Genomic DNA, 11,892 nt, shown 5'->3' with positions numbered 1-11,892 from the left:
GGGGCCGAGGTCCACCCAAAACCCCGCCAAGCACTCGGGGAAACCGCGCCTCCTGGGCCCGCCCCCGACTTCCGGCGCCGTTCCCACTTCCTCCGGAAGTCGCCGGGGGCCGCTCTCTGCGCTCCACTCGTTGGTGGCGAGGTCGCCCAGCCGGTAGCCAGGGAGCCCTGGGCTGTGGAGTCGACGCGCGGTAGGTGGTTCCTCGCGGCTGGAGGCGGGCCTAGTCGGGGCTGGGCGGGGGCTTCGCGGCGCCGGCTGGCTGGCGGGCGGCGCGGGCGGCGCGGGCGGCGCGGGCGGGCGCGGGAGGCCCCGGCGGGAGAGCCGCCCTCCCCCTCCCCGTCCCCACCCGCGTCGCCCCGCCGTCCGCCCGGAGCCGCAGGGCGCGAACCCCGCCGCCTCCCTCCCGGGGTGCAGGCGGGCCTGTTGCACTTGACGCAGTCTCGGGCCGTTCGGGACTCGCTCGCCGGGTTCATCGGAGGGGCTGGGAGGTGAGCGCCGAGCGCCGGGCGCTTCCAGCCGTTCCCGCGTCGCGCTGTCACCTCGCCGGGAGCAGCAGCGCCCACGAACTCGCCGGTCCTGCGCCCTGTCCCCTCCCCAAGTCTGTCGGCTGGGCCGCCGCGTCCTTGGACGCTCTCGCTGGCTCCCCTCGGCGCCGCCGTTTCAGGTGTGGGGATGAGGTCCCTGGGACCGTGTCTCTCGCCCGGGGACAGCCCCGTATTCGTGGGCGCGGAGCATCCGGGGGCAGCTCCTTCCAGGCTGGCGAAGGTGCAGCTTGCACGCGCATCCTCTGTGCCTGTGTTTTCCTCCCCGTCTCTGCACCCTCAACGTCTCCCTGCCCACCCTCCGCGCTGGCTCGGCAAGCAGCAAAAGCAGGGTGGGGGGCTGCGGGGAAGGAGAAGGGCCTTCTAATTCTCTTCCCTAACTTCAGATTCCGCTCCTGCGTGGCTCGGTAGGATCAGGGAGCTTCCCGTCAGCAGAAGCAGCTCGCGCCCCGGTGCTTGTGGGACCGGAGCCCGTTGTGTCTCTGAGTTGGCATAACTGGCCAGGGAAGTGCGCCCCTGGACTCTGCTGAGACCCATGTTTCTTCCTTCCCGAGTTGAGCTGGAATTTTCTGGAAGTTCTGCCCCCAAGTACCTGGTGCACTTCACATCGTTCTCAAACGAATTTTTCTGTCCTGAGGTTACCCGGGGGTGAGATTTTTTTTTTTTTTTTTTAAACAGTATCTGTGTATTTCTTTGTCCTGGGAGAAGATTTCTCTCAAATTGCCAGAAAGACGCCAAAGTGTCTTAGCCGTTCAGGCAATGGGCATATGCAGTTTTTGTCCACCTTTGTCATTGCCCCCGCTGGATGTTAATGATGTCAGTCATATACATTAAAATATGGCGTTGTTTTTAGCTGGTCTGTTAAGTTTCATTTGCCAAAGTGATTCTTTTACCAGCTTTATCCTTAATTCGTTTACCTGGTCCTTGCTTCCTGTCTTTCTCTTAACAGTTGGCAGTATCAGTTTGCACTTCTATATTAAAAAATAATTTCTTTATTTCATAAAACTGTATATTCCCTGTCCTTAGCCTTACTTTCAAAAGCCATATGTCTTTGACATTACAGATCTGTTTTCTACCCCAAAACACATTACTGTTTTGAAGTGTACGGCCTTGGCTGCTTCTCAGCACATTGCTTAATTTTCTTTAAAAGGTCGGCGTATCTTCATTTACCCCTGAGTTTCTCTAAATTGAACAGTGTTCCAGTGGAAAGTGTATCTGATGAGACTTCTTGCATAACACAACAGGAATCTTAGAGCCAATTCAGTTTGGCTTGACTCACAGGAGAGTGAGTTTATTGATTGATTGATTTACGATTTTACTTCTTTGAGAGAGGGAGAGCGTGTAGGAGCACGAGGTGGGGTGGTCAGGGAGAGAGGGAGAGAGAATCCCAAGCAGACTCTGCTGAGCGCTGAGCCCAATGCGAGGCTCAATCTCATGACCCTGAGATGATGAGTTGAACAGAAACCAAGAGTGGGATGCCTAACTGACTGAGCCACCCGGTGCCCCAGAGGAGAACTTAACGGCCAATAGAACCGAATGACTGAGAGCAGTTCTAGCAGAGACAGGTGGATGGATCCAGGTGTTCAAGTCATGTTTCCAGGACTTGACTTCTTTGCATCATTCAAATGTGCTTCCTTCCAGGTTGGGTTTCTTCTCAGGTAACCTTCCCCAGCGGCTCTGGCCTTTGTCGTCAGCTTCGCACGAGTCGTTGCTGCAAAAGTCCCTGAGCTGTTGCTCACTGTCTCCGGTGTGGGTCCTATGCTTACCCCCAACTGACCAGAGAGAAACTGGGTGCTTATGGGCCAGGCTTGGCTCACGTGTGTGCCCTTTTGGCAGCCAGGGGGGTGAAGGTCACAGCAGATACACGGAGATGTGCAGATGCCTGGAGAGGCCAGAGGTGCTGTTACCAGAAGAACAGGAAATGAATACTGGCTAGGCAGGCACAAATAATAGCTTCTCCTAGAAGATCAAATTAATTGGGACAAAAGCTCCCCTTAGGAGATCCACAGTATGGATTATCACCTTAAAGCCATGAGTTTACAGACGAAAGCAAGCTCATTTGGCAAAGGATAAAAGCCTCCCAAGAAACTGTTTTCTCTTAAGCTTGGTAATAATGTTCCAGTGATACATGTACCCAATTATCTTCTGGTTGGACTCTCTTATTAATTGTACTTTGAATCACAAACTTTTGAAACCTAGTAAGGCTACAGGTTTTCATCTAACTTAGATGAGTCTTAAGTTTACTGTATCTTGAGTTCTCCACGTTTCAAATCAGATGATCTGAGCCACCCTGCAGGCATATTGGCTGGCATGATAGCTACTGGGTTTTCAGATGGGGACTGCAGGATGAAACAAGCAAATGGAAAAAAAAAAAAAGTGTCAGAACACCAAGCCATTTTTTGGGATTTCCAGCCTTTTTCTAATGCTGCTTTATTCCTGTGCTAGCGCTAGTAATACCCAACCTGGTTAAGGAAGAAAGGAAAGTTGCCGAAGCTCCTAGTTGGGTGGATCCCTGGTGACAACACTTTTGGAATGAAAAGAAGCCTCTCATTCTCAAGGAAGTCATACTGCCATCTGGCCCTCTTGCTGGCTGTGGAGTTGTCACCTCCAGTGATGCTCTGTCAGCAGGCATTTCACGTATCTGCGGATGATTGAAGAGAACTTGGGAGCTGTAGTGGGCTACTGGAGACCAGGAGTCAGGAATTAATTTTAGAAATGCCACATGAAGCTGTTTCAGAAACAACAAGGGTTTAATATGCTTCCATCCCACAGCACAGTGTAGTACTCTAGATTTTGTAAGAATGGTTGATCGTTTAGGTTCATGGTTTTTAGTTTATTTTTAAATATTTTATTTGAGAGAGAGAGAACAAGCAGGGGGAGGGGCAGAGGGAGAGAGAGAAGCAGACTCCCTGCTGAGCAGGGAGCATGACATGAGACTTGATTCCAGGACCCTGGGATCATGACCTGAGCGAAAGGCAGACGCTTAACTGTCTGAGCCACCCAGGCGCCCCTGGTTTTTATTTTTAGTCATTAGTGTTCTTAGCTCTTTTGAGGCATTAGAAATGATTATAAATTTAGATTGTAAACAGTCTAGTAAAATAATAGCTTTTCAGGTCCAAATCCCTTGTTCTTGGCTAGTGTGGCAGATCACGGGGGAGAAGAAAAGATGATATATTTTCCATTTTGGTTTTGGGGACAGAGTAGTTAATATTCAGATTTTAAAAAGCTGGTTTGGGGCACCTGGGTGGCTCAGTGGGTTAAAACCTCTGCCTTTGGCTCAGGTAATGATCTCATCGTCCTAGGATCGAGCCCCTAATCGGGTTCTCGGCTCAGCGGGGAGCCTGCTTCCTCCTTTCTCTCTGCCTGCCTCTCTGCCTGCTTGTGATCTCTGTCTGTCAAATAAATAAATAAAATCTTAAAAAAAAAAACAAAAAAAAAGCTGGTTCAGTTGGGAATGTAACCACCGAAGAGCCAGGAACTATTTGTCAGAAATGAAGATAGTCACATCAATATTTTAGTTTTTGTTTGTTTAAAATGATTCTCCTCCTTTTTCATTGCCTCCCCCTGTTATCCCGGATATAAAATATAAGCAAGTTCTTTCAAGTGACCTACCTACCAAAGAAGACAAAAGATCCAGCCTGAAATAATCTGTACAGGAATCTAATGTATAAAGTACAGTGAATGAGTATAATACATAACTTTCTATAAAAAGAATCCTGAAGTTTTGATAGAATTGTTTTGGTATTTGTGGAAGAAAGTACTCTATGTGTGTGTGTATGTGTAAAAAACTCGTGCATATTTCTTAAACATTACAAGTTCTACCGGATGTGAATTTGACAGAATGCCTGTTCATTAACAAGATAATACCCTTTTGTAAATGATTCTTTTGAAGAATAGAGGTTATTTCACAGATGAGAACACTGAACTTTTTCAAAGACTTGGGACTTCGACCGTAGGGCAATTAGATTTTAAGACCCATGTGCTTTTCTCTGTACCACACTACCTGGTCGATTAACTGTTAATACTTTACCATCCTCTTCAGCCCATTTAGAAAAGTAAGATGTTTATAGTGTAGTTATGTTCTCTGTTTTGTTTAGAAACCCGTTTGGAGGTTATGGACGTTAAGCCCGAGCCTGGAACCCTGAGTGAGAATTCGGAAGTTCTCTTCTCCTTTGGAGTGATAGCAGATATCCAATACGCTGATTTAGAAGATGGCTATAACTTCCAAGGAAACAGACGGAGATACTACAGACACAGTCTGCTTCACCTACGGGGTGCTATTGAACACTGGAATACGGAGGACCGCCCGCCCCGCTGCGTGCTTCAGCTGGGAGATATCATTGACGGATATAATGCGCAGTACAAAGTGTCCGAAAAGTCGCTCGAACTTGTTATGAACACTTTCCAGATGCTCAAAGTCCCCGTTCATCACACGTGGGGGAACCACGAGTTCTATAACTTCAGCAGAAACTACCTAACAAATTCTAAACTTAACACAAAGTTTCTAGAAGACCGGATTGTGCATGATCCCAAGACTGTGCCTTCGGAGGATTACTATGCTTATCACTTTGTCCCCTTCCCCCAGTTCCGGTTCATTTTACTGGATGCTTACGACCTGAGCGTCTTAGGCGTGGATCAGTCCTCTCCGAAATACCAGCAGTGTCTGAAGATACTGAGGGAACACAATCCAAACTCGGAGTTGAATAGTCCGCAAGGTGAATTATTCCTTTGAGCTGAGAGTCTAATACATTGTCTTTCCATTCTTCAGCTACTTTTTATTCAGCAGGAAGATGGATGATTAAGGTAAAAGTATATTGTCGCTGTTGTTCAGGGTCAGGATTTCTCACAGGCCTCATGGCGCGTGGATTGGTTGCTATCAGTTCAAGATTCATTTATTTAATGGGCATCTGAATTCCACTTTTGAGCAGGCCCTTTTTCAGGGGCTGGCTCTCCAGAGCCAGAGCAAGGGTGACAGTGTCACCTTTGTTTTTCTTTTAATGGAAGGAGTGGAGAAAGCAAGATAAGTAGGCGGGCAGGACAGACCATAAATGAAACCAATAGAATTCCATCCACAGTAATCAATGCTACCAAGAAAATGATGTGTAACTTTAAAGTAAAAGACTCAGGCTAGTGTTTTAGCTTAGCCGGTCAGAGGTGGCCTCCCCAAGGGAGAAAAACATTTATGCAGAAACCTAAATGATTAGGAGGAGTCATCCTCAGGAAGTGCGGGGCAGGTGGAGTGTTCAGGACAGAGGTAGGGCAGATGGAAAGGTGCTGAGCAGAGTGACACGTTAGCATCATGAAAGGGCTCAGGAAAAGGTCAGCGAGGCGCAGGGTGACTTGTGGGACCCTGTGGACACAGCCAGGAGCCTGAGTTTTGTTCTCAGTGTAACACGGAGCTAGTGGGGTAAGCAGGGGAGTGGGATACAGGCCCTTTATCTGTCTGTTGCTCTAAATTCTTGTGGTTTCCTATTTTAAGTCAACTGCTGCCACACATTCCTACAGAAAAGTGCAGGCATGCCCCCATTAGCCAAGTGTGTGTGCCCAAAGGAGGAAAAAGTGGACATTAGGTGGGTCTGACATACTGCATTCATTTCAGGACTTTCTGAGCCCCAGTTTGTCCAGTTTAATGGAGGATTCAGCCAAGACCAGCTGAACTGGTTGAATGAAGTTCTCACATTCTCTGACACAAACCAGGAAAAGGTGGTGATTGTGAGTAAGTATTTGAATTACTTGATCATGCCAGCCTTTTAGAGAACGGAAAAGTGAGGCCCGAAAGTATACTAATGGTATTTATGTCGTGATGTCCTTCTGCTGTCAAGTGAATGCTTACCTTTCTCTACTGAGAACCTTAGTATGAGAGTGACTTTTACAGCTGAGTCAGGAAAGAACCGTAAAATAGAAAAAAAGCATCTTGCCATGTATTAGTGCCTGTACATTGGCCTTTTAGGTTTCTGAGTAGAATTTCAGCACATGGAACCGTTTCATGTAGTACAGTTGACCCTGGAACAATGGGGGAGGTTAGGGGTGCTCCCCCCCAGCCCCCACACAGTCGAAAATCCACGTACAACTTTTGACTCTCTAGTAACTTAACTCCAAATGGCCTACTACTATTTTACGGATAACAGTTGTTTGATGCATATTTTGATGTTATGTGTATTATATGCTGTCTTCTTCCAATAAATAAGCTCAAGAAAAGAAAATGTCTTAAAATCATAAAAAGAGAAAACACATTCACCGTATTTTCTGTGTTTACTGTAAAAATGTATGGATAAGTGGACCCGCGTGGCTCCAACCTTGTTCATGGGTCAAGTGTGATACATGAGTGAGCAGTTCAGGCCAGACCCCATACCCGGCCTCAGCCTCAGGAGACCTGCTGTTCAGTGTGGTGGCCGCCAGCTGGGGACCTCTGCTGTCTAATTAGAAGCAACGCTGGTCACGGGACTCGTGTTAGCGACTCACCTGGCAGTGAGAACTTCAGTTCTAGACTCTCTGCCACGTGTTTGCGAGGAAACGAGATTGCTGTTATTTCCACGTAGAATTGTCTTTTGCAGACATGCTGTCATCACAGGTCATAGGACTCTGGAGGTGCTTAACATTCACTCAGCTGCAGGTGTGCACACACATGTGTGTGCGTGTGTGCACACACGGGGTACTGAATTTGGATTTGCAGCATAGCTGGTGTACTCATTTTGGGCACTGAGTGTAGACCCTCGCTTTAGAACTGATGTGGCCAAATGGCACAGAAGACCGTGCTTGGGATCCCAAGGATGGGACCTGAGTAAGTTTGGGTAAATGTGAAGCCTACAAACTGTGGTTTTTCTCTGGATGGCACAAATGGAATTACGAACGGGAAAATCCCTTAAAAGCGACAAGCTCTTCTGATAGTTGATCTAAAAGTACGCTTCCGTAAATACTTGTGAGTCTTTCCGTGACGTGGGGCAAATAGGTAGATGTGAGTAGGAGTGTGTGTGCTGCCGTGGGACTTTGAAGTGTCCTTCCAGGCTTGGAGAGTACGGGACGCCCAGCAGGTGTAATGCGATGTAACCCTCTTGCAGTCTACCGTAGATGGCCTGAAACCAGAACACTTCCCAACCTGTATCTGCTGTTTGGCTTCCCACTGCCAGGCTGTGCCTGTCACCTCAGAGAATACTAGAGCTGAGAGGGACTACAGGTCATACCATCAACCCATTCAGTTCAGAGATCCGGAGACTGAGAGATTAAACGACCTAGTAATGTCACAGCGCATGCTTTTGGCTGAGACTTGAGTCCCTCCCATCTCATTTCCTACCCTGTCCTGGATTCCCCCATCTCCTCTTCCGTCTGCACCCCTGTCTACATTAGCCACCTCTTAATTTCCTCTTTCACTATAAGCTCAGAACCTGGATGAACAAATCTTTGACAACTGGGTGTGTCAGGTTATCTGTAGCAAAGTTTTAAATGGCTTATAGCAATTATCTTTCATTTTACTTTGCACTTTGACTTTGTGTTTTGGGGATTGAGAGGTCATTTTGCCCCCACCTCTGGGGTTTTGTCTGGGCAGTTGGAAGGCTCGCACGCTGTTCGCTGACATACGGGGTGCTGCCTTAAGAGTGGGTGCGTGGTGGGGAATTCAGGGGTTTGGCCATGAAAAGGTTAAGTTTCAGATGCCTGTCAGGCATCTGTGCAGATGCTGAGAAAGCAGTTTGGATGTTGGGTCTGAAATTGAGTGGGAGTCTGGGCTGGGTATAAACATGTGGGAGTGGAAAGAATCCTGAAGACATTCGAGACTTCACTAGGTCACCAATCACTTTACTAGATTTGAGAAATTACTAGATCACCAGGCCTTTAGGGGTTAGTAGGGAAGCGGAGCTCAAGGTCCAAGCATTCAGGCACTTCCAGTAGGAAGTGGAGAGACACAGAGCCCATGGAGGGGAATGAGAACTCTTGGCCATTGAGGCTGGAGGAAGACGTGGGCGACTAGTGGTGTCCCCACAGCCCAGTGTTTCAAGGAGCGGTGGGGAGCAGGTCACTGTGTCAGAGGAATCCAGTGTAACCTTTTGATCTGGAGAGTCACGGGCCCCTTTGAACCCTGAGCCATCATCACGACTTCAAGTGTGGTCGTGGTGTGTGTGTGTGTGTGTGCGCGCACACGCACGCGCGCGCTCGTGCATACTCATAAGTTCTTCTGGTGCCTTTGACTCTTTAGGGATCACTAACACCCTCCTTTGTAACTTGTATTACAAACTGATACTAAACAGTAAAAATACTCATAAGAAAAATTCAGAATAAACGTCGGTAACAAATAAATAGTACCAAAATAGGAAAGTGATTTCAGGGCAAGAAGCAAAGCCGAGGGAGGGAGCTTTGTGCCTGCGCTCCACAGTGAGACATGATGTGATTTCCTGTGTGTCTTGGTGTCAGGAATTTGAAATCCTCTTCATTCTACTTCCACGTATGTCCTGTGGGTCCAAGTATAAAACCTCCCTGCTCTACCTCGCTGTTCTCATCATTCTCATCTGTAAAATGGCTCTGGCTCCCGGAGGTGTTTAAATCCGTTTTAAAGCACTGAGTGCCTAAATGACCTATAACCCATGACCCACCTCCAAACTGTTTTAAATTTAGGAGTACCTCTTTCTGTGTACGCAGCACTCATGTTTAAGAGACTCATGTTAAGAGACTCTAGCATGGGGGGCGCCTGCGTGGCTCAGTGGGTTAAGCCGCTGCCTTCGGCTCAGGTCATGATCTCAGGGTCCTGGGATAGGGTCCCGCATCGGGCTCTCTGCTCAGCAGGGAGCCTGCTTCACTCTCTCTCTCTCTCTCTCTCTCTCTCTACCTACCTGTGATCTCTCTCTGTCAAATAAATAAATAAATAATCTAAAAAAAAAAAAAGAGACTCTAGCATGGTATCTGCCTGGCTCCTAGCCGCCCTCGCTCGCCATTGTGCATGGGACGCCCTCAGTTCTTCTCAGTGTTTGTGCCTCTTTGGATGTTTTAGGCCATAGGGATCTCAGGGGTTCTGCCTGGACAGTGGCCTCTCCCCGTGGACGTGGACTGCCTCCCCCTTCCGTATGCTACAGAGATGTGGCTGGAGATGATCTAGTTCTTCTCTCTGGTTTATTTGAAATAAGTAGCAATATCCCTTTTTTTTTTTCCTAAGTACTAGTTTTTAGCCATTTATTTTGATGAAAGAGACATTTCCTCATTGGCTCATAACTCTTCTTCTCTTTAACTAACAGGCCATCTTCCCATTTACCCAGAGGCCTCCGACAGTGTGTGCCTGGCCTGGAATTACAGAGACGCCCTGGCAGTCATTTGGTCTCACAAGTGTGTGGTGTGTTTCTTCGCCGGTCACACTCACGATGGTGGCTACTGTGAGGACCCCTTCGGTGTACACCACATCAATCTAGAAGGGGTTATTGAAACGGCTCCGGACAGCCAGGCTTTCGGCACCGTTTATGTCTATCCTGACAAAATGGTGCTGAAAGGTAGAGGCAGAGTTCCAGACAGAATTATGAATTATAAGCAGGAAATCCAGCTTTAGTCTGATTTATCTTGTACACGGCTGTAGAAGGAGAGTGGTGGCTGAGCGCTGTGTTTGTGTGTCTCTCTCCCCTCCCCCGGTCCTCAGGCTGATTGTGTAGTTTTCTATTTGCATAACAAAATGTATTTATGGCCTCAGTGTGCACAAGCTCATGAGATATGCTGAAATGTCACTTCTGGGTAATCTATCCAGCGCCGAGGATTGGAAACAAAATGAATGAAAGCAAGCCGCCTGAGTCACCCAGGGAGGAGAGGGGGTGGCGTACTTCTCGAAACTGACTTCATTTAGCCTTATCTGAAACTTTTTACTTTTTACAAGGAGGATGTATCCCTGTATTAACATGTACCTTAAAATTCATAATAAAAAAATAAAACCAGCTCAGGTAAGCTTTCTCTGTGTATCCTGCCATGTGAATGAACTTTGGATGTTTCTTGCTCCAAATACCTGTCGTGTTTGTTTGTGCATTTGTAGGCTTGTATCCCTGTTGTGTAAACCACAAAGAAGTTCTTTCACAGGTGAACGTGTGGTCTCCCGCGTGAGGCCATGAGAAGGGCCTCCCGAGAAGTCACGTGGAGGCCTTGTGATTCTAAGCAAAGCAGGACCAAGGGCCAGTGCGGCTGTGTGCCTGCCGGTGTGTGGTCTGTTTGGCAGCAGCTAGAGACAACAGGGGTAAATGAATTTACTCTTGACTCCCTTTTTAGACAAATGGGGCCTGTTAACTGGGTAGTCCTATGTGCTAAGGCTTATTTGTGGCACCACTTACTAGATAGCAAAGGGACTGTTGGAATGTAGAGAAGGTTTGATTCAGGGCCTAAAAACATCAGGAGAGGTGAAAGCAGTACTAGTCAGTGTCCGCGTGCCTGCCGAGTGCCCAAGCCCTGGGGGAGCAGAGGTGTGTTTGTGTTCTCTGGCTGCTGTTGCAAATGACCACCACTTTGGTATTTTCAGACAGCCCTTACATGCTCTCTTACAGTTCTGGAAGCCAGAAGTCTGAATGGTTTTCCCTGAGCTCAAGGCGTGGTCCCCCCTGCAGGGCCTCCATGGCAGAATCTGCTTCCTAGCTGGCTTCCTGCATTCCATTCCTGGCCCAGGGGTCCTTCCTCCATCTTCAGACCAGCAGGGCATCCTCTTTAAACCTCCCTCTGTGTCCGCCTACCTTTTATCAGAACAGTTGTGATTACCTCCAGGCTCATCTCCCCATCTCAAGATCTTTAGCTTTATTGTATCTGCAAAGTCTGTTTTGTGATGCAAGTAACAGTCCTGGTTCTGGGGACCAGGGCCTGGAGATCCTTGAGGGTCGTGATTCCGCCAGAGAGGCGACTGTCACATGCTCCTTGGATTCACCGACCTTACCATGCATAGACCCTGAATGTGTAAAGAAGGGCCTGGAGTGTGGAGGGGGTGGTGGGGGCAGTTTAAGTTTAACGGGATTGATCATGAGTTGAAGGAGGAGGAAAATGGTTTTGTCCGGCGGGCAGAACAGTGTGAGCGGAGGTTAAAGGGCATGTGAATTTAGGAGTGACAGCTAGCTCTGAAGAGTCATGGAAAGGGGCCTGCGGTTGTGGAGAGAAGCAGGCCTGTGTGGTAAAGAGCCTTGAATGATGAGCCCACAATTAGGACTGGGCTTGTCAGACAGCAAGGAGCCAAGGCTTCTGGGGGCGAAGCTGTGATTAGATCTGTGTCTCAGGCCCGGCAGCATATAACGAGAGGCTGACGGAGAGGAGTGCCAGAGGGAAGAAGAGAGACGGGTGGCGAGGCAGAGGCGTGGATAACAGAGACCTCGAGGTTACCAGGATTCAGTTGGGAGCTGGAGTGTGCAACAATCTG

The 11,892-nt window shown here is 48.3% G+C and overlaps 1 protein-coding gene across 8 annotated transcripts; it reads left to right on the top strand.

Moving 5' to 3' along the window:
* The first annotated feature begins 108 nt into the window (after positions 1-108).
* ADPRM (ADP-ribose/CDP-alcohol diphosphatase, manganese dependent) lies at positions 109-10,456 on the top strand. Of its 8 annotated transcripts, none has more exons than XM_059378802.1 (5): positions 111-190; positions 929-1,190; positions 4,640-5,257; positions 6,142-6,258; positions 9,761-10,456. In XM_059378802.1, the coding sequence occupies exons 3-5, from the start codon at positions 4,657-4,659 to the stop codon at positions 10,063-10,065; spliced, it is 1,023 nt and encodes a 340-aa protein (XP_059234785.1). In that variant the 5' UTR covers positions 111-190; positions 929-1,190; positions 4,640-4,656; the 3' UTR covers positions 10,066-10,456. The 8 variants fall into 8 exon arrangements, with proteins under 8 accessions (XP_059234788.1, XP_059234785.1, XP_059234783.1 ...); XM_059378800.1 differs by lacking the exon at positions 111-190 and adding an exon at positions 299-488; XM_059378798.1 differs by lacking the exon at positions 111-190 and adding an exon at positions 299-664.
* The last annotated feature ends 1,436 nt before the right edge of the window (positions 10,457-11,892 follow it).

This window comes from Mustela nigripes, chromosome 16 (genome assembly GCF_022355385.1).
Source record: "Mustela nigripes isolate SB6536 chromosome 16, MUSNIG.SB6536, whole genome shotgun sequence".
Lineage (NCBI taxonomy): Eukaryota > Metazoa > Chordata > Mammalia > Carnivora > Mustelidae > Mustela > Mustela nigripes.
This window is presented reverse-complemented; position numbering and strand designations above follow the sequence as displayed.